This window comes from Micromesistius poutassou, assembly GCF_964030765.1.
Source record: "Micromesistius poutassou genome assembly, chromosome: 14".
NCBI classification, from domain to species: Eukaryota; Metazoa; Chordata; class Actinopteri; order Gadiformes; family Gadidae; genus Micromesistius; species Micromesistius poutassou.
The window spans coordinates 10,179,547-10,200,416 of record NC_140284.1 but is presented as its reverse complement, the minus strand read 5'-3'; the positions used below and the strand labels follow the sequence as shown (position 1 = coordinate 10,200,416).

The window sequence follows — 20,870 nt, the reverse complement described above, 5'->3', positions numbered from 1 at the left end:
ATATAGTATGGAGTTGTTCTGTTATGCATGCTCACTATCAGCCGGTTCAGTCCGCTGCGTTTATCACAGCCAGGGGAAGCAGGGCGACAGTCATGGTTAAAGTCAGTGTTTTTTACATGGATGATGCATGCTTTCCTGTTAAAAAAAGCTTATCTTTTATTAAGATGGCTACCCTGTTTGAATGTCCATATGTCCATATATTTCTGTGTATTTCAATTGATTTTGAAAAGGGACTAAGTACTAATAGTTAATTTAAATATGTGCTAGATTTTTACTGTTTAATATGCTGTTCATCCATGGTTATGCCTTGATATAATGTGAGGAAAAACTTGATCTACAAAGTAACTTTTATTGATCTGAATTACAAATGAACAAATGATAAAATGTACATCTTTGCGTGAATGTACATCTTAAAATAGTTTGCATCCCATTCCTACCTTCATGATTTGATTTACTATTGATTTGAACAACGTCCTTAAACAGTATTTATGTGTGTTGGCTGCAGCCGTTGTTACTGTTAAAGTTCTGACGGTTACTTGGACAGTGTGGCGGTACTTTACAGCACCATTAAAACCGTTTCATGCATTGCCCCTTGTGTGGAGGAGCAGGCTATGATGATGATGATCATCATCATAGATCTATTATTACCATTGTAACTCCATCACCTACCATTGAGCACTTAATACGGAGCTGTAATCAGGCCAAATTCCTTCTTGGCACTCTGCCTCTGAGTACTGATGATAAAAAGGAAGAGCATAAAACGATTTATGTTTTATTGTTGTTGTGTTTAATGTAGAAGGTCAGGGTGGTGGAATACTAATGTTATGTAACTGTCTGCCAAAAGTCTTAATGTTTATGTTGCCGTTGGCGCAGCAGTGACGTAATGCATTGTCCAAATAAAGTCCATTCTTGTGGCGGGAGGCAGGAAGGAAGGAGGATAAACTCATATTAAGATACATCATCTTTATGGATTCCTGAAGGAGATGAACTACATCCCGCTCTGCATAGGAAACAATACAATACAAATGTACTATTTTATCAGGCTGATGGGGATTTTAGCTTTACTTTAAGCCATAGTCCTTATGAATTATTAGTAGTAAGGTACAATTAAGATATTTTACACATAGTGTAATCTGTAATGTCATACTATAAGGTAGAGATAGGAAAACTGTTTCATGAAAACAAAATCAGTCAAATTTCCTTGTCGCTTTCCCAATTTCGTTCATGGAAAGCCTCCCACTCTATTGTTGTGAAGCGACACTTAACGCTAAAATGCTTTGCTGGTAGTTTTTCTGTTGCCATGAGCGATTGTTCCGTAACATTCCCTCTTCCCTGACTTCCAAGCAGGAGTCAAAGCGAGTGCAGCACGGGCTGCGACGTCATCGCTAACAAAATAAACACAGAGTGGTTTTACACACCCCGCAATACTCCTAATCCCCCACTAATCCAATCTTAAAAAAACATCCCCACCCTAGCTGCAGTCTCCACCCACACCAGCCAGCGGGCCACTCCTCCGTCTCCAGCTCCCCACGGACCCAGCACTCTCCCACACCACCAGTTCAAAGTGGTTCTCTGTCGACACGAGGTGTCACTCCATTAGCTTCATTTTTTGTCCCACTAATGTCATCGCGTGCTTCTTTAGTCCCCTGAAAGAAGCCGTTCACGTCGGAGCCGAAAGGTTCTGGGTTGGAAGCCCGGTGACCGCAGACTTCCTGTAGGGGTCCTCGAGCAAGATGCTCCCTAACCCCCCCCCCCCACACACACACACACACCTGCTCCTTATTGAGATGTGTAAGAATGATGTATTTCAGTGCATGTCGCTTTGGATAAAAGTGTCTGCTAAATGATGTTAATAGAATCTGGCATGTAGGTTGATGAAGGCCATTGTGAATCTGGAATGGTGATGTTTATCTCTATACGGTTCGGATATTCCCAAGTCGATTTCACAGCTTTTCATGAAGATTAGTGAGAAAGCATTTTTTCTTTTTAATGAGGTCATTATGGGATTTTAAATGGCTTCTGTAGGAGGAGAGAGGGGAGAGTGGGGAGAGGGGAGAGAGGGGAGAGGGGGATTCTAATGTTCTTAATGCGGTTAAGCGACCTCAGAGGTTAGAATTTAATTCAAAGCGCGACCTCTGAGAGCACTTTGTCATAATGTATCAAATGACTCCCGATTCCTGCCTTTCAGCGGGTCTCTGGCGACCTTGTTGAGCTCTGCTGCCGAGCGGACCACAATAAGCTATTCTATCAGACCTCGTTCAGAGGGCTCACACACTTTACCTCCATATGTAACCTGGAAACCGGTTGACCCCAGCTTCATTACATCCATCGAATGCATTCAATAACACAGACGCTTACACTGTACTCATATTACTCAAAGTACTTATATTGTTAAGCTTTAGTAGGGTTAAGTTAGATAGATGTATGTTTGCGATATACAAAGCCTAGAGCTATTTAATTATACTATTGTTTGCTGAAAAAAATGCATTTGACCCCAGTCTCTGATTTGATCGCTTCTGGGCTGTCACAAAGAGAAAGACGTGACATTTATGTGAACAAATGGGCAGAGGGAAATTACATATTACATAACGCAGGGCTGCCTGGCCCAGTGGCTGTAAGAGTTCCTTACAGCCACTGTTATGCCCTGATTAATCTGCCTGTGACCGCAGCCCTGGCAGCCTGACGTCTACGCTGCACTCTTACTCTGAAACACACAGACCGTGCAAAACAGGCCTCATATTCTGCATGTGCACACACTCACACATGCATGCACGTCATTCGTTTGTCATTTTAACTTTAACTTCCACGCTGATGATGTCGCTCAACGTAGTATTTTTGGCTTGTGAGACGAAAGACAGTGTGCGACGGAAGAAATGTGATTATTGTTTTTGACTGTGGTGTTTCCTGTCTTTACAGAATTATCACCAGTACATGGCCGGCCTGCTGCCCCCGCCTTACGGTGTCATGGAAAACAGCCGCAGTAACGACCGTAAGTCTGCTGTAGATGCAGAATGAACCAAAGCATTTCATTCATCATTTTATGTACATTAACATTTACATTTACATTTAGGGCATTTAGAAGACACTTTTATCCAAAGCAACTAACAATAAGTACATTTGTCAGAAGAAACAACAATATATCGCTGTCGGTACAGTAAGTAAGCAAGTAAGATGTTCATGGAAACAAGCACTAACAATTGCTAGGTTAAGCCATTCCCTGTATATAACACAGCTAGCTAGGATAAGATGCTACACAATGCTAAGTACAACTTTTAAGTGCAAGGACGTACATTTTGAACTTCAATTGCCCTGTTTTGTAGAAATGAAATAGAAATTACTTGTATCAAGTAATGTGGAATTGTACTGAAAATCAATACAAATTGGTGCAAATTAATACAAATAGGTGCAACTTTCTCTTACGTTGAACATCAGAACAACATGCGTCCTGATGTAACTGATGTGACTTTATAAAACACAACAAACCCCCCTGCATCGAATCAAAGTCTTTCTCCACACTAATCAGGAAATCAGCAACAGTCATCGGCTGCACTCGCTAAATAACCTTTCTCAAATAGGCGGATATAAGCGTCCCCCTCATGACGTCAGCCGCTGCCCACCTTTCCTGTCATTTGGGGTTTCAGTCTTTGTTTTGCTGTTATCGGAAAACTACAAGTTCAGTCTAAGAATAGCCGGGCTATTCCCCCCCCCCCCCCCCCACCCCCCACGGACAACTTTTGGCCGGAGCAGGCTTGGCTGGGTAGGAGGCTTGGTGCTGGAGGGCTTGGAGCCATAAGTACTCATCTCTCCAGACCCTGGCATGACAGAGCTGAACACGAACACAGTATGAGCGTAATAATGCTGTTTCATAATCCGCTCTTTAGATTTTCAAATGAGCATTTGGTTAACAAGTTGAAGAGCAAACCATGCATGCGAAATGTGTTGCTCATTGTGCGTCTGTCCGTGTAAAGTACAAGCAGGTCTCTAGTTTTTGCATAAAATGACTGCATGCATTAAGATTTTGTTTCTCGCAGTATTATGCACCCAGGTATTTTAATGATTTCGCTTCATCAATTCGTCGGGGTCCATTTTTGTGACAGATTCATGTATTTTTCCCGTTCAGAAACGCCGGACAAAGAGAACATCAGCAACAACACCGCAGGGCCACTCGCCAAACATCTGAATAAGGTAATCCTTCACGTGTCACCACGGCCTCACGTTCACACCACTTTATTCACCACACTTATTCATGATCCATTCAGCAGCATTCGTGGGCGGCATGCAGCTCAGGCGGTAGCACAGCCAGGCTGGTAACTGGAAAATGGCTAGTTCGATACCTTGCTCCTCCTAGCTGAGGGTGAGGTTTCCCTGAGCAAGACACCTCACCCTAACTGCTCCTGACGAGCTGGCTGTCGCCTTGCATGGTTGACACCGCCATTGTTGTGTAAATGCATGAATATGTGCATGAATTGGTGAATGTCAGGCAATATTGTAAAGCGCCCTGAGTGGCCACTGGTTAGAAAAGCGCTGTATAAATGCAGTCCATTTAACACAACCGTTGGTGTGGTCCATCCTTCAGCCAGTCAGACCGGGCCGGGTCTCTGACATGTTTGTGTGGGCTGTGGGGTTTGTGTAGGGAGTCTAAATATAATATGGAGGTCCTGCTTACCGGTCGCACTTCTTCCTGTTCCAGCTTGGCCTGGCACTCGTTTCCCGCTCAAATGATAACACGGAGACCCCTCCTGATTTATGGACGCTTGTGCATTGTGTCTTCAGGGCGTTGAGAGAGGGAGGGAGGGAGGGAGGGAGAGAGAGAGGGGGAGAGAGAGAGAGAGAGAGAGAGAGAGAGAGAGAGAGAGAGAGAGAGAGAGAGAGAGAGAGAGAGAGAGAGAGAGAGAGAGAGAGAGAGAGAGAGAGAGTGTTTTCTCCCCCCCACTCTCTTTTCCCTTTTGTTTTTATCTCTCTTGGTTTTCTGTCTCCCATCCTCCCACTCTCTCCCTCTCGTTTTTTGTTTTCCCTCTTGTTTATTGTCCATCTCTTTGTATCTTTTTATCACTTTTTTCTCTCTATTTCCCTATCTACCGTCCTTTCTTCATCATGCTTCATCTCTCTCTCTCTCTCTCCCTCCCTCTCTCTCTCCGCCCCCCCCCTTCTCTCTATCCATTCTATGAATCATATCTACTATAATCTCTGTGTTCAACATGGCTCAACATTACATAAGTACATATGTCAACATTTGTAATCATTTAAAGCCCATTTTATGTCTTGCGTTTAAAATAAAACAAATCTGGGCTTATTTACTGTTGTAGAAACAACAATGTCAATAAATAATGCTAAAGCTGTACTTAAAGGAATCGCTGAGCACATATGTGAGTAGTAGCCATGTTTACTGGAGCATGAAGTTAGCCTTTTAAATGTCACTGCCCACCCACCCACACACACACATGCTCACACACACACACACACACACAGACACACGCACACACACACATACACACACACACACACACACACACACACACACACACACACACACACACACACACATGCACACACACACACACACACACACACACACACACACACACACACACACACACTGCCATGCACACACACTGCCATGCACGCATGCACAAACACACACACACACACACACACAGACACACATCACAAAATGGTAATCCTTATGGGAGAGTAGGAGAGAGATGCCCAGTGCTGTATTTGGTTTCATGTTGACCCGAAAGGCAATGAACTTTCCTCCTAACGTGATCCAGAACCAATCAAACGCTTCCCAACCGGGGTCGGGAACAGGAATGTGTCCTCACTACAATGTGAACATAAAATCCAGATCCACTTTTAACTCCACTGGTCCAACTTTTTTTGCATTTAGGTTTCCATTTCATTAATGACTTTTCCTTTCCTTTTTCATCCTATGATTTTATTATTTTCTTTTGTCTTGTTTTCCAGAAGCCACTCATTCAAAGTCCAGCCAAAGCCCATCCTATATCATTTTCCCAGGTATTGCAACACCCCATTCCCACCAATAGAGGGCAGTGTTTGTCCTGTCTGCTTTCCATCACATCACAACACACATCATTATCAGCATGCTTTTCAAATACAACTTTATTTATTATCTTCACTCTGTGTTCCGTGTCCCTCTCCCTGTATCCCCCAGAAGGTTCCGTCTGAGAACGTCTTGTGGGCTGGGAAGGTTCTCCATAAGGCCATCCTGGCCAGGGTACCACACATGATCCGAGACCGGAAGTACCATCTGAAGACCTACAGGTGGGCTCACATCACCTACTGGTGACGTGCATGAAGCGCTGGATTAGCTGTGTTGAAAAGTGTGCCCCGGGTCTCTCTCTCTCTCTCTCTCTCTCTCTCTCTCTCTCTCTCTCTCTCTCTCTCTCTCTCTCTCTCTCTCTGTCTGTCTCTGTGTTACAGTGTCTCTGTGTTACAGTGCTGTTTCTCTGCATTACAGGCGGTGCTGTATCTCCATGTGTTACAGTGCTTTGTCTCTATGTGTTACAGTGCTGTGTCTCTTTGTGTTACAGTGTCTCTGTGTTACAGTGTCTCTGTGTTACAGTGCTGTGTCTATTTGTGTTACAGTGTCTCTGTGTTACAGTGCTGTGTCTTTATGTGTTGCAGTGCTGTGTCTATTTGTGTTACAGTGTCTCTGTGTTACAGTGCTGTGTCTCTCTGTGTTGCAGTGCTGTGTCTATTTGTGTTACAGTGTCTCAGTGTTACAGTGCTGTGTCTCTAAGTGTTACAGCGCTGTGTCTTTGTGTTCCAGGAGGTGCTGTGTGGGGATAGAGCTGGTCGACTGGCAGATGCAGCAGAGCTGCGTCCACTCCCGGGGCCAGGCGGTCGGCATGTGGCAGGCCCTCCTGGAGGAAGGGGTCCTCAACCATGGTGAGGCTCACTGTGTGTGTGTATGTATGTATGTATATATATATATATGTATGTATGTATGTATGTATGTATGTATGTATGTATGTATGTATGTATGTATGTATGTATGTGTGTGTGTGTGTGTGTGTTGTGTGTGTGAAGATTATGTATGTGTTTGACCTGTGTGTATGTGTGTGTGTGTGTGTGAGACAATTATGTATGTGTTTGATGGGTGTTTCTGTGTGTGTGTGTGTGTGTGTGTGTGTGTGTGTGTGTGCATTTGTGTGTTTGATGGGTGTTAATGTGTGTATGTGTGTTTGTTTGTGTTTTACAGGTGTGTGTGTGTGTGCGTGTGTGTGTGTGCGTGTATGCCTCATACGTGTATGCTTGGTGCGTCTCGACGTTAACACCCAAACCCCCCCCCCCCTGTTCCCTGATCCTTCCCTCCGCTGCGCGGCGGCTCTCAGTGGACCAGGAGCTCAGCTTCCAGGACAAGTACGTCTTCTACCGCTTCCTCTGCGACGAGCAGGAGGAGCCGGCCCCGCCCGGCGACGAGGACCAGAAGGAGGGCCCCGACGAGCTGCAGGAGGCCCTGGTGCTCCTGTCCCAGCTCGGCCCCGACGCCCACCTCCGCATGGTCCTCAGGAAACGGTGAGGCCCGGGTCAGAGGAGGGCAGAGGCCGGGGCAGACCGTAGCGCCATCTGAAGATGAACTCAAACCGCATAACACACTCATTGTATGTTGTACGTCCTGGCACTTAATGTACACACTTTTGCCGCTTTTCCACTGCCAGTACCAGCTCGACTCGACTCGCCACGCCTTTTTTGCGTTTCCATTGGCCAAAAAAGTACCCGGTACCTAGTACCGGGTACTTTTTTTTAGTACTACCTCCGTCGAGGTTCCAAGCGAGAGGAGTAGGTACTTTTGTGTGACGTAAACAGGCTGCTGGTAACTGATTGGCCAGCGGCTGTAAATGGGAATAATCACTCAAAGTTAAGTTGTGTCCGGCGTGGTTGGAGTCCACGAACCCGCTCCCGAGGGGGACACTGATCAGCGTTTCGCCGTGTGTGTCGCTCCTTTCCCGGGGCTAGAGTTAGGCTGCGCGTCGTTATGTGTGTCGGGCGTGGTTGTGTGTGTCCGGCGTGGCTGGAGTCCACGGACCGGCTCCGGAGGATCAGCATTTCGCTGTTTCGTTTCAGTGTCGTTCCTTTCCTCGAGTTTCGCCTCTATCAACGTTACCGTATGACAACAATAGACGCGCAGTCATTGCGCTTTTTATTTTATTTTATTTCCCATCATAACCTTTCCCGGGAATCAGGAAATAGTCTTGATCAGATTCAGATTTCCCGGGAATCGCGTCTCCCGTTATTAAAACCTAATGACGACCCGCCCATGGTGGAGAGGTTCTTTTCTACGACCCGCCCACATTGAAGAGGTACTTTTTTAGATGGAAACGCAACCAAACCGAGTTGAGTCGAGGCGAGTCGAGTCGAGTTGAGTTGGTACTGGCGGTGGAAAAGCGGCATTATTGTATGTTGTACGTCCTGGCACTTAATGTACGCACTTATTGTATGTTGTACGTCCGGGCACTTAATGTACGCACTTATTGTATGACAGCGATGTATTGTTGTTTCTCTTTCTTCTGGCAAATGTACTTATTGTAAGTCGCTTTGGATAAAAGCGTGTGCTAAATACCCTAAATGTAAATGTAAATGTATTGTTTTAACGGAGCAAGGCACATGGGCCGTGAGTATAGCGGGGCTGGGTTTATTCACTCGCTGCGGATAGGAGTCAAGTCTATTTTGGACACGGAAATTCAATAAAAGTGTTTTGCGTCTCTACTAACAAGACTGTTAGCTTTGGGGTGAAGACGCAGACTCCAACTCTTGGCTGCCTGGGGCGATAAGAAACACAGGAACTCGACGTGGGTGCGTCCATTAAACTAGACAGGACAATGTACAACTGATGGACAAAACAAAGACTGCCAACAATGAATAGCAATCAATAGTTTAATTTGTACAAAATACCAATTAACGGTTGAATTAATTGGTCTTCTGTTGCAGGGTCTGAATATTCTGCCCTCATTTTAAGGACTCCAAACAAATCTGATGTTCTTTTTGTTTGACTGCGTTGAGGTTTTCAGAGGGTTTTTTAATTGAACTGATTGTTATTTATGTCTCGCAGCCCGTCAGAGAGGACAGCAGATGATTTGGAGATCATCTATGAAGAGTTGCTGCATATTAAAGCCTTATCCCATTTATCCATCACTGTGAGTACGGCGACCAGTGATGACTGAAATCAGCACCCTGTCACCTCTGTCCATTAGAGAGACGCCATAATGTTCAATGTGTGTGTCAAACTGTCCAAGTAAACATTATGGAGATGTGCACCCTGAAATGCCCCCTTGCAAAGACATTTGGCACAATTGATTACACTGAATGAACATGTCCTGCTTAGAAGAACTGTGTTTAAAATGTTCTAGTTGATAATGTTTGTATATTCATTTAAACATTGCTTTCTAGCTGTTTAATATAGGACCAGCACATGCATACACAGTGGAGAAATCATGTGCTATGATGTGATATGATGTGGCTGCTTTCTTTCTGACTACATTGGAAGAAGTCTGCCCTTAAAGCATAAAGAGGTTCCAGGTTAAGAGGTCTAGATTCCTGCTCTTCTGTGTGTTCCAGGTCTAGAATCATAATATTCTGTGTGTTCCAGGTTAAGAGGTCTAGATTCATGCTCTTCTGTGTGTTCCAGGTAAAAAGGGAGCTGTCAGGGGTGCTGATCTTTGAGTCTCATGCCAACGCCGGAACAGTGTGTAAGTAACTACAAACCAACAGGAGGACACACTGAATAAATATACACTTTTGCAAAACCTACGAGCAGATGCACTTACAGCCAAACAATATATAATTTACATTTCCTTGTATATGTTAAGCATTGATGCATATTGTGTAAAATTTTGAATGATGCATGCATCACAAAGCACAATGCTTTTTAAAGCTATGTGAGGATTTGTTCATGAGACACATCCATGTTTATATTAATAACCACCGTGGATGAAGCTTGAACAGGAGATGGCGAGATGGCGAGCTAACACTGGCTGTTTGATGCTGTTGTCCCCAGTGTTCAGTCAGGGGGAGGAGGGGACGTCGTGGTACATCATCCTGAAGGGCTCCGTCAATGTGGTCATCTACGGAAAGGTGGGTGTTTCCTTCACTCAGTGTTAAATGTGACAATAAAGGTGACATATTATACCACTGGGTGTGACTGTGATTAGCCGTTACAAGCCGTTTTGAAAATCGGCCTCTTCTGACATGTGGGCTTGTCCACCTAGATGTATGACGGATAGATGAGATGAACGTTTGCCACAGTCCACTGGGTAGGTGATCCTGGGTCAGTCCATCGCTCCAACGGTGTGTCGGGCGTGTTGCTCTCCACAGGGGGTCGTGTGCACGCTGCACGAGGGCGATGACTTCGGGAAGCTGGCGCTGGTCAACGACTCGCCGCGCGCCGCGTCCATCGTGCTGCGCGAGGACAACTGTCACTTCCTGAGGGTGGACAAGGAGGACTTCAACCGGATCCTGCGGGTGAGCCTGGTGGTTCGGTTATCTCCAGCGTTGTCCAAATTGGGGGACAGATATCCTTCCCAATCTGGCAACGCTGGTTAACTCCTGTATGCATCCGCAAACAAACAGTCACAGCACTGTAGCCCTCTACAGGTTGTAAGATAAGATAAGATAATCCTTTATTAGTCCCACAGTGGGAAAATTTGTAGCTCTCTCAAGTCCACTTCAGCAGGTGTCACACTCTTGAAACTAGGTGTACACATATACACATCCCACACATCCCATGTACACATCCCACTTAAGATATTGTATTCGTACAACTGGTTATTTAAAACTCACTACGCTAAAATCAATTGAAAAGTTGATGTTTTGTTAAATCCAGTTGAGTGTCTGTTTAATGTCGGCTTGTACAGTTTCCCCTGGTCTTTATTGTATAAAGCACGTCAATTACATCATTTATTGAATTGGAACATGCATAGATGATCGTGTGTCTGTGTGTGTGTGTGCAATCATGTGTTTATCTTACACATTTCATGCCTAGAATGGTCAGAAAGACCCCCCATAGTGACCTTCCGGTGGTCCGAGGCCAGCCATCAGACCGCTGACGGGGGGGTCTCTATCTGTCTGGGGGGCCGACCCCGTAATCCAGCGGGCTTAGGGGGCGTGTTGATGAGGTCATGTTGCTGCCTGACGTTAGGCAGCAGCACAGAGCACATGATCTCAATGATCTGGGCATGATGGAGTGTTGTTTCAAGTCAAGTCTGTTATGTTTGTAGAGCCACAGGCTCAAACCGACCCCATGTAAATACACATTTAAGCATTGCAGTCAGTGTACTGCAGTCTAGCATTCATTTTAAAGAGCAGATAGACATAATGTATTCATCTGCCTGATGTAATGAATGCATTACTGCACCTGATGGTGGTGGATACAGTATACAGTATTGAGTGAGTGCATTACCTTGTGGTGAATGCATGAATGTGTGCAGGGGGTGGAGGCGAACACGGTGCGGCTGAAGGAGCACCACCAGGACGTCCTGGTCCTGGAGAAGAGCCTCAGCCGGACCCCCCCACACGGGACCCCCCCCTCCCACCACAAGTACGACCTCTGACCTCTCGCAGCCTGCTGGGTACCAGCATGCATAGTGGTGTGTTGTGGTTGAGTCGATGAGGCAAGAGGTGAGGGAGAGGGGGAGAGAGAGGGGAAAGGGGCGAAAGAGGGAGGAGGAGAAGGGGGAGGGAGAGAGAGGGGAAAGGATGGGAGGGAGGGAGGTGGTGGAGAGAGACAGGAAAGGGGGGGAGGGAAGGATGGAGAAAAAGGGAGAGAGAGGAAAAGGGGAGAGAAAGACTGAAAGGGAGAGAAAGTGGGGGCGAGACAATTATTTTAATACTTTTCCTTTTTTTTCCTTTTTTTTGTTTTTGGGGAAAAATTAAGATTATTAAGGGTTAAGATAAGGAAAAGTCATATTAAGGGCACACAGTAGCCTCTTTTTAATATAAATAGAAAATGGAATCCTTCAATTATTAAACATCTCCCTAGTGATGTCTGGCAAAGAGCACTTTGGTCAAATAAAGAACCAGACATACCAGTGAGCACACAGAGGAAGTGGCTATGCTGGTTTTTATTATTCACATGGCTACAGATGTGTATGAGTATGTTTTAACATGGTGGGATTCTGAATGTAGGAATCCTTTAGAAATGTAGGAAGCATGGCTCATGAGGACTCACAGGGCAGGACTTAGTGAGTGCTTGCCCTAATAGACGGATCTCTACCACTTATTTCTAATTTCCATAGTGTAACAGAAACATCAGTGCAGCGATAATGATATGGCAGTTTGAATCTCCATTCGTCTTCTTTGTCTCCATCTCCAATTCATTACTTGTTCCAAGCTAAAGAAAACACAACTATTCTTATGTTCATTGGATTATACATTTATTAAAACCTGCTACAGGTACCGGCCCCAGTTAAGGGCCCCAGGTACCGGCCCCAGGTTTGATATACGGCCAGGTGCACCTTCATGAGTGAGGGTCTCTCCTCTGTGGTCTCCTGCAGATACACCATCATGTCAGGGACTCCAGAGAAGATCCTGGAGCATCTCCTGGAGATGATGCGGCTGGATGCCCAGTTCACCGAGTCAGGTACCAGCACCCAAGGTCACCTTACATAGAGTAAAAAGCATAAAATAACAACAACAAAGCATAAAATAACAGCATCAAACATTATTAAAACCAAACATAGTGCACAGTGACCAGTCATAGTGAGTATGCCAGTTTGAACAGGTGGGGTTTGAGTTTGTAACAGGTTTATTATATATAACAGCTACACTCTCAAGCCTGTTTGGACACCTGTCTCCGTAATTCCAATGTTATCCCGATCACTTTTCCCCAGCGATTGTTTTGGTACCGTCCATGATCCTCTGTGATAACCTTTGACCTCTGTGATGTTTTCGTTCCCCAGACCCCTCCCTGGATGACTTTGTGCTCATGCACTGCGTCTTCATCCCCAACGCCAGGCTGTGTCCCGTACTGATGGCCCAATATCCTTTGGCCGCTACATCTTGGAACGATAACAATGAACGCTTTCAGTTAGGTCTATAAATACTGTGCACATGATGGCATATTCTCACTCTAGAGTCTGAGAGTCTTCTGTTATTATTTGGTCTTTCTCATTCTCTCTCTCTCTCTCTCTCTCTCTCTCTGTCTCTCTCGCTGCCTCTCCCTCTCTCTCTCTCTCCCTCTCTCTCTCTCTCTCCCACTCCCCATCCCTCCCTCTCTCCCCTCCCCCTCCTTCTCCCTCTCTCCCTCTCCCTCCCCCCCTCTCTCTCTCTCTCTCGCTCCCTCTCCCTCTCCCTCCCCCTCTCTCTCTCTCTCCCTCCCTCTCTCTCTCCCTACCCCTCGCTCTCTCTCCTTCTCCCTCCCTCTCGCTCTCTTTCTCCCTCCATCTCCCTCTCTCTCTCTCCCTCTCTCCCCCTCCCTCTACCTCTCTCTCTCTCCCTCCCTCTCTCTCTCCCTACCTCTCTCTCTCTCTCCCTCTCTCCCTCTCTCCCCATCCTTCCCTCCCTCTCTCCCCATCCCTCCCTCCCTCTCCCCCTCTCTCTCTCTCTCCCTCCCACTCTCCCTCTCTCTCTCCCTCCCTCCCTCCCTCCCTCCCCCTCTGATTGATAGTTGTGTCTATAATCCCTCTCCACCCCCACACCCCACCTGGGTCCCCCGTGTGTCGAGTGGTGGTCCTTAACCGGGGCGGACCACCTACCGGGCCCAGGCATCTCAGGGCTCGGAGCAGGAGCAGCTGGACTACACCCTGAACAACAAGCGGAGGGTGGTGCGGCTGGTGCTGCGCTGGGCCGCCGTGCATGGACACCACCTGCAGGAGGAGGACGCCTCCCTCGCCTTCCTCCAGGTAGCCCCCCCGCCCCCCATGGAGAGGTCCACCCCCTCCTGAAGATTGCCTTACATTTACATTTACATTGAGGGCATTTAGCAGACGCTTTTATCCAAAGCGACTTTCAAGTACATTTGTCAGAAGAAGGAGAGACAAAAATATATCTCTGTCGGTACAGTAAAGTAAACTTTGAATTCCCCCTGGGGATCAATAAAGTATACATCTATCGATCTAAAGATCAAGTACCATTCACTAACATTACTTAGGTTAACCCATAAAACAAAGATAGCTAGGATAAGACCATACACAATGCTAAGTACTAGTTTTAAGTGGCAGGTATAAATTCAATAAACTTGTCTTGTCTTGTAGGCCAATCCCCTTCTGGTACACCACCCGGTCATAACCTAACGTGATGGAGTTATAAACAAGGAAGTGTAAAATGGATGGTTACTGATTCAACGATTTGGGGAACATTTTAGTTTTGTTTTTTAAATTAGATAAAATCTGCTACTAGTCACTTCCACTCAAAGCATCTTAGTTTTAGATTAAGATGCATGTCCTGAGTGAGCAGGTAGGGGTGAGGCATCTTGCTCAGAGATCCTACAGGTAGACCCACCTTTAGACCATGTGCCCCCCACTAGGCATACCATACATAAACACCACCACCCAGGCTGGGGTGCACTGCTCTGCTTGAGTATATTAATGTGCATATTGCATTACTTTCTTTGATGCTAAGTTCTCATTGCAGGAGTTTCTGAGGTGTGTAACAGCTGATGCCAGAGTCCTCCCTCTCAAAGACCAACTCCCAGACCTGCAGAAAATCGTCAATAGCAAGTAAGTGCTTCCTTTATTTGGTCTGTAAAGTGGCCTTGATACAGGACATGTATTTAGTTTATTTGGCAAACTATTCTTGTGTGTTGATCTTAATTATTTTATTTTTTATCAGCACTGAAGACGCGAGAGCCTCCAAGAAAAAGGTATGCTGTCGACCGTTGTGTTGTGGAATAAAGTTCAATAAAGCTGTGAAGGTTTTGAATGTACCGGTTTGAATCTCTCTCAGCACAAGATCCTCCTGAGACAGTTCAGCATGGGGGACGAGAAGCTGCAGAAACGTCAGCCAATCAAAGGCACAGATGAAAGTGGGTTGCTTTGTAAATTGTGTACATTGACAACTGGTATCTTAAGCATTAGGGATGTTATCTCTCTCTTCTCTCTATAGTAGGCATTGGTTGAAACTAGAAAATTGTCCTCAAATTCATATATTGAATGAACACAAATATATATTTGTTTATGTTTTTGTAAAGCTTTTATCATGCATGTTTTAGCTTAGCATTCCTTAATAACATTGGCAAAACATTTAATATATAATGTATTACATCCTTTAGATATATATAATATAAAGAATATGAATTAAATATTTAGAGTATATATTTACTCTTAACACAATTTTTACCTTTCTCTTCCCTCCCTTCTCTCTCCCCCCCATCTCTCACATCTCTCTCTCCCCCCATCTCTCCCTCCTCTCTCCTTCCCCCATCTCTCCCCCTTTCTCTCTCTCTCTCCTCCCGCCTCAGTCCTGTTCAAGGTGTACTGCTGCGACCACACCTACACCACCATCCGGGTGGAGGTGGGGGCCTCCGTCCGCGAGGTGGTGGAGGCCGTGGCAGACAAGCTGGGGTCAGCTGCCCAGGACCTCCTGCTGGTCAGCCTGAGTTCGGCTGGAGGTGAGAAGAGCCGCGGCCGCCCGCGAATCAGATGATGGGAATCAGCCGGCGCTCCGGGACGCAGGAATCTGGAGCGGGGGGCGCCCAGCCATCACAGGCTGATTTACTGGGGGCTAAATGGGCTTGGGTGCGAGGCTATAGAATGTGGATGGGGATGATAAGCTTCCAGGAAGGAAAACTAATGCTCAGCTCAGTGATTCTCTCTCTCCTCTCCTGTCTGTCTCTGTCTCTTTCTCTGTCTCTGTCGCTTTATCCTCTCTCTATCTCTGTCTGCCTCTCTATTCTCTCCTCTCTCTCTCTCTCTCCCTCACACTCTATCTCCCTTTCTCTACTATTTTTCTCTCTGTCTCTCTATATCCACTCTCTATCTCTCACTCTTTCTGTCTCTATCTATCTCCCACTCTCTCTGCATCTCTCGCTCTCTGTCTCTCTATCCTCTCTCTCTCTCTCTCTCTCTCTCTCTCTCTCTCTCTCTCTCTCTCTCTACTTCTCTCTCTCCCTCTCTCTCTCTGTAATAACATTCAACATGGGGCTGTCGCGGCTGTCTGCCTGTTGTTTTATGCTGTTTGAACTCTCTGCTTTGTTGACCCCATTTGGCTCACTTCACTTCGCTGCTCCGCTGTTCTCAAGGCTATTGTCAAGCTAATTCAATTCATTAGAGAACAGGCATACCTCTGCACTCTCGTCGACTTTGGATGAATCAGTTGAAACGTTGAATATACAAATACTGATTATACACAAACACCAAATTATATAATACAAAGCATTTATTCAGTTTTATACTATATCACTATATCGTTCTTTATCTTACCTCATGGCTGCCGCGTGATCCCAGGTTCCATGTTGCCCGGGATATGGATGTGTTATGTAATAATAACAACAGGAGGAGGATCCTGAGGCCAAAGACTGGGTGTGTTCGGTTCATCACGCCAGGAGGAGCTATTCTAGGAGCTATTTGAGCCAGGAGGAGAACAATAATTGGCTTACTGGCATAACTGGTTTCAAGGCATGTGGTTGTTGTTGTGAACATGCAGCATGCTACTTTCCCTGCCTTGAGACAAGACAATATAACTGAATATTGAACGTTTATATCTTCTATAGATAAAGTCCTCCAGAGTCCAGGGGATGTGTCTGTGTTCTGATCTATATAATGTATATCGATATCTATAGCTCTATCTCTACATGTGTCTCTTCTATAGATAAGGTCCTCCAGAGTCCGGGGGTTGTGTCTGTGTTCTGATCCTTATATTGTACATCTACATGTGCCTCTTCTATAGATAAGGTCCTCCAGAGTCCAGGCGATGTGTCTGTGTTCTCCGCACTGCCTGTGAACGGGCGTCTGTTCGCCTGTACCAGGGATCAGCTGGACTCTCTGGTGCGTTCCCGGCCGCTCTCAGTGTACATCCACACACTGTCCCACATTCTGTCACATCTGTGACCTCCTGTACAGTGGCTCTTCATACTCTGTTAGTTTATTTATTCATGTATCTAATTGTTTTAGCGCTGTGGATGACGTACAAGTTGACGTGTTTTTATCTACTGATTTGAACAGCTCACTTCTGCGCCTTTTCCAGTTTATTTTATTTTTCTTTGACTTTGGTTGAATTGTTTAAAACTATGAAAGTGCGAACCCTGGGTTCATAAGGGGAATGTCCCACATCTGTAAAAAATCAAAATCCTCAGGGTTTTTTTGTTTGTTTCATTGCAATCAGAGTGTGAGTTCTAAACAAATCCCATTGACCTCACAAGTCTCACATGTAAATGATGTAATGATGTCAATGATGCTGTTGCTAAGCAACCGTATTGCCTCCCCCTGCCCTCCAGGTGCCCTTACCCGAGCAGGAGGGCCCCTCAGCCGGCTCGCTGGCCACCTTTGAGCTGATGAGCTCCAAGGACGTGGCATACCACCTGAGCGTGTACGACTGGGAGCTGTTCCACTGCGTCCACGAGGTTAGACCACGGCCCGCCCCGACAGGGCGGATGTTACGACCACGGGACCGGGTGGGGGGGCAGGGTAGTGGAGCAGGGCAGGTGGTCGACGGCCAACGGAAAGGGTCTGGGTTCGATCCAGCATCCCCTGAAACAACCTACCTAGGCATCCTTGAGCAAGATGCTCCATTATATAAATCCACACTGACTGAGTTTGTGTCTTTGAATGAAAACGCCTGCTAAATGTCTAAATATTCATGATAAATATGGAAGGTCCTCTCTGACGCACTTATTATATGTTGTACGTCCTTGCACTTAAAAATAGTATTTGGAAGGGGTTAACCTAACAATTGTTAGTGCTTGGCACTTGGTTCTATGAACATCCCTACTGTTGTTTCTCCTTCTTCTGACAAATTAACTTATTGTAAGTCTCTTTGGATAAAAGCTTCCGCTAAATGCCCTAAATGTTAATGTGAGGTGCTACGGAGTCATGATGTGAACTGTGAGTGATATTCCCGTTCGCTCGCGGTCTAAATGAGTGCGATTCAGAAACGGTGACTCAGGTTCCTTTGTTCTGGGGTCTCTCCCTGACAGCACGAGCTGATTTACCACACGTTCGGGAAGCAGCGCTTCAAGAAGACCACGGCCAACCTGGACCTGTTCCTGAGGAGGTTCAACGAGACCCAGCTGTGGGTGGTCACCGAGGTGTGTCTGTGCACCCCGCTCAACAAGAGGGTGCAGCTCTTCAAGAAGTTCATCAAGATCGCCGCTCAGTGAGTGCTCCTCCTCTTCCTCTCGCCCCGGACCCCGTAGTGCTCCGTTGAGCTAGACCTTCGCCAGTCTGGTCTCAGTCCCCACTCAGCACCAGACTGCAGGGCAGATTCACTGAACAGAGTCTGAATAGTCCATGAAGTGGTTAGGTTTAGGAATCCCAGCTATAAAGGATCTGAGTCGAGCCTGTCCGATAGATCGTTTGGCCGATTTATCGGACGATATTGGCCGAGGACAGATGTATCGGTAATCCGGGTATATGTTTACGATATGAAAACTTTAGAAATGGTTATTACGGTTATTACCTCTTTATAAATCATATGCGTTGGTGGTTGACTCTCCAAATGCTTTAACTGAGCATATCCATGCTAACCCTCCCAACACCACTAGTTTGACATCCTGTTCTGTGTGAAGGTTAGTAGCTCTGTGCTCCTGTCTTCCCTCCGCAGCTGTAAAGAGTACGGGAACCTGAACTCCTTCTTCGCGGTCATCATGGGGATGAGCAACCCAGCGGTGTGCAGGCTCAGCCAGACATGGGAGGTGGGCGTCTGTACTATTATATACTACTACTTCTCTCATGTCATGTTATGTACTGTAATGCTATTCATTATTAATGCATAGATCATTATTTAAATGATTGTACACACATATCCCAATTAAACACGTGCCTGTTTGAATGTTTCTTCACAGAAACTTCCCAGCAAGTTCAAGAAGTTTTACGGGGAATTCGAAAACCTGATGGTAAGGCTGATGGTACCTCATCTTTTCCAGGTCACATGACCCTACCGAATCCGAGAGCTGATAGGGTAGTTGAGGCAGGTTTAGTTGAGTCATGCTGTGGAGGGACCTGCTCCCCTGTGACGGATCTATTTGACATTGCGGCGTCAGATGTGAGAGCCGTGTGCTGTGTTTCCACAGGACCCGTCCAGGAACCACCGGGCGTACCGGCTGACAGTGGGCCAGCTGCGACCGCCCGTCATCCCCTTCATGCCCCTGCTGATCAAAGGTTCAAACCGGCCCCACCGCGCCCTCTCTCGTTGCCCCCGGCAACCTCCGCCCTGACCAATCACCATCCTCCATGAGTCCTCGTGCCGTGTGTCTTTCCATCCTGTTGTATCTCGATGTGTCTCTGATGTCCTTTCTGCTGTTGGAACCTTTTGACGTGACGCTCGCGCTCTGACACATGCTCTCCTCGTTCCTTCTGCTGCCCCTCAGACATGACCTTCACCCACGAGGGCAACAAGACCTTTGTCGACAATCTGGTTAATTTTGAGAAAATGGTAAGTCTGCCGTGTTCCAACCACAGAACGCTCCAAACCTGGTTGTCCTTACGACCACTACTCTGATTGGCTTTTTGTTTCCTGCCCTGCAGAGGATGATCGCCAACACGCTGCGGACCGTGCGACACTGCCGCAGCCTTCCTTTCAGTAAGACATTTTAAAACCCTCTGAACGTTAGCCACACCTCATTCACATTCAATTCAATTGTATTGTATTTGTATACCCCTTAATCACAGGTACAGTCTCAAAGGGCTTAACAGGCCGTATATTTATGACACACCCCCTGACTCTAGCCCCCAAGAGGGCAGAAAACAACTCCCTTATAACACATCCACTCCCGGGGCGGGGGGTGCAGGGTTCAGAGGGACCGCTGGGCTCTAACCTGCTCCCTTTCTGTCCCCCTGCCCCGTCCCCCCCCGTCCCCCCCGTCCTGCGTTAGGTCCGGACTCGGCCCAGTCCGGCCGGAGCCACCCGGAGGTCCGCAGCTACGTGCGGCAACTCAACGTAATCGACAACCAAAGAACCCTGACACGGCTGTCCCTGGGGCTGGAGCCGCGCCGCGCCTGACCCCTGACCGGCTGTCCCTGACCCCTGACCGGCTGTCCCTGACCGGCTGTCCCTGACCCCTGACCGGCTGTCCCTGACCCCTGACCCACTGTCCCTGACCCCTGACCCACTGTCCCTGACCCCTGACCGGCTGTCCCTGACCCCTGACCCGCTGTCCCTGACCCCTGACCCACTGTCCCTGACCCCTGACCGGCTGTCCCTGACCCCTGACCCGCTGTCCCTGACCCCTGACCGGCTGTCCCTGACCCGCTGTCCCTGACCCCTGACCCGCTGTCCCTGACCCCTGACCCGCTGTCCCTGACCTGGCTGTTCCTGGGGCTGGAGGTGCCCCGGGTCTGACCAATGACCCCGCACCGGGTCTGACCCCTGACCCTGAACCTTGACCCCTGACCCTGGGCCTGGAGCCGCGCCTGACCCCTGAACCCTGACCCGGCTGTCCCTGGGCCTGGAGCCATGCCAGAACCCTGACCCCTGACCGACGGTCCCTGAACCTTGACCCCTGACCGGCGGTCCCTGAACCTTGACCCCTGAACCCTGACCCCTGACCCTGGGCCTGGAGCCAACCCTGACCCCTGACCCCTGACGCCTGACCCCGCTGTCCCGGAACCCAGGACCAGAGCAGGGACCGCCATGGACTGCTTCTGCGTGTGTTTTTAATGTGAGCTTGCTGTATAGGAACACACACACACACATACACATACACGCATGCACACATACACACATAAACATACACGCACACACACACACACACACACATA

The 20,870-nt window shown here is 47.2% G+C and overlaps 1 protein-coding gene across 1 annotated transcript in view; it reads left to right on the top strand.

Annotated features, from left to right (window-relative positions):
- Window positions 1-20,112, top strand: part of rapgef4a (Rap guanine nucleotide exchange factor 4a) — a gene marked incomplete at its 3' end in the record, with an annotated part of 33,438 nt that extends 13,326 nt beyond the window's left edge. Inside the window, exons 5-30 of the mRNA XM_084478944.1 lie at window positions 2,917-2,989; window positions 4,121-4,185; window positions 6,173-6,282; window positions 6,791-6,909; window positions 7,356-7,539; window positions 9,074-9,158; window positions 9,650-9,710; window positions 10,019-10,095; window positions 10,336-10,482; window positions 11,448-11,557; window positions 12,513-12,598; window positions 12,918-13,006; window positions 13,722-13,885; window positions 14,211-14,225; window positions 14,788-14,818; window positions 14,902-14,980; window positions 15,416-15,565; window positions 16,843-16,940; window positions 17,390-17,515; window positions 18,089-18,267; window positions 18,715-18,805; window positions 18,956-19,006; window positions 19,184-19,271; window positions 19,481-19,545; window positions 19,638-19,692; window positions 19,985-20,112. Coding sequence (XP_084335070.1) covers window positions 2,917-2,989; window positions 4,121-4,185; window positions 6,173-6,282; window positions 6,791-6,909; window positions 7,356-7,539; window positions 9,074-9,158; window positions 9,650-9,710; window positions 10,019-10,095; window positions 10,336-10,482; window positions 11,448-11,557; window positions 12,513-12,598; window positions 12,918-13,006; window positions 13,722-13,885; window positions 14,211-14,225; window positions 14,788-14,818; window positions 14,902-14,980; window positions 15,416-15,565; window positions 16,843-16,940; window positions 17,390-17,515; window positions 18,089-18,267; window positions 18,715-18,805; window positions 18,956-19,006; window positions 19,184-19,271; window positions 19,481-19,545; window positions 19,638-19,692; window positions 19,985-20,112 — 2,526 coding nt within the window. The remainder of the gene's footprint in view (window positions 1-2,916; window positions 2,990-4,120; window positions 4,186-6,172; window positions 6,283-6,790; window positions 6,910-7,355; window positions 7,540-9,073; window positions 9,159-9,649; window positions 9,711-10,018; window positions 10,096-10,335; window positions 10,483-11,447; window positions 11,558-12,512; window positions 12,599-12,917; window positions 13,007-13,721; window positions 13,886-14,210; window positions 14,226-14,787; window positions 14,819-14,901; window positions 14,981-15,415; window positions 15,566-16,842; window positions 16,941-17,389; window positions 17,516-18,088; window positions 18,268-18,714; window positions 18,806-18,955; window positions 19,007-19,183; window positions 19,272-19,480; window positions 19,546-19,637; window positions 19,693-19,984) is intronic.
- Between the last annotated feature and the right edge of the window lie 758 nt (window positions 20,113-20,870).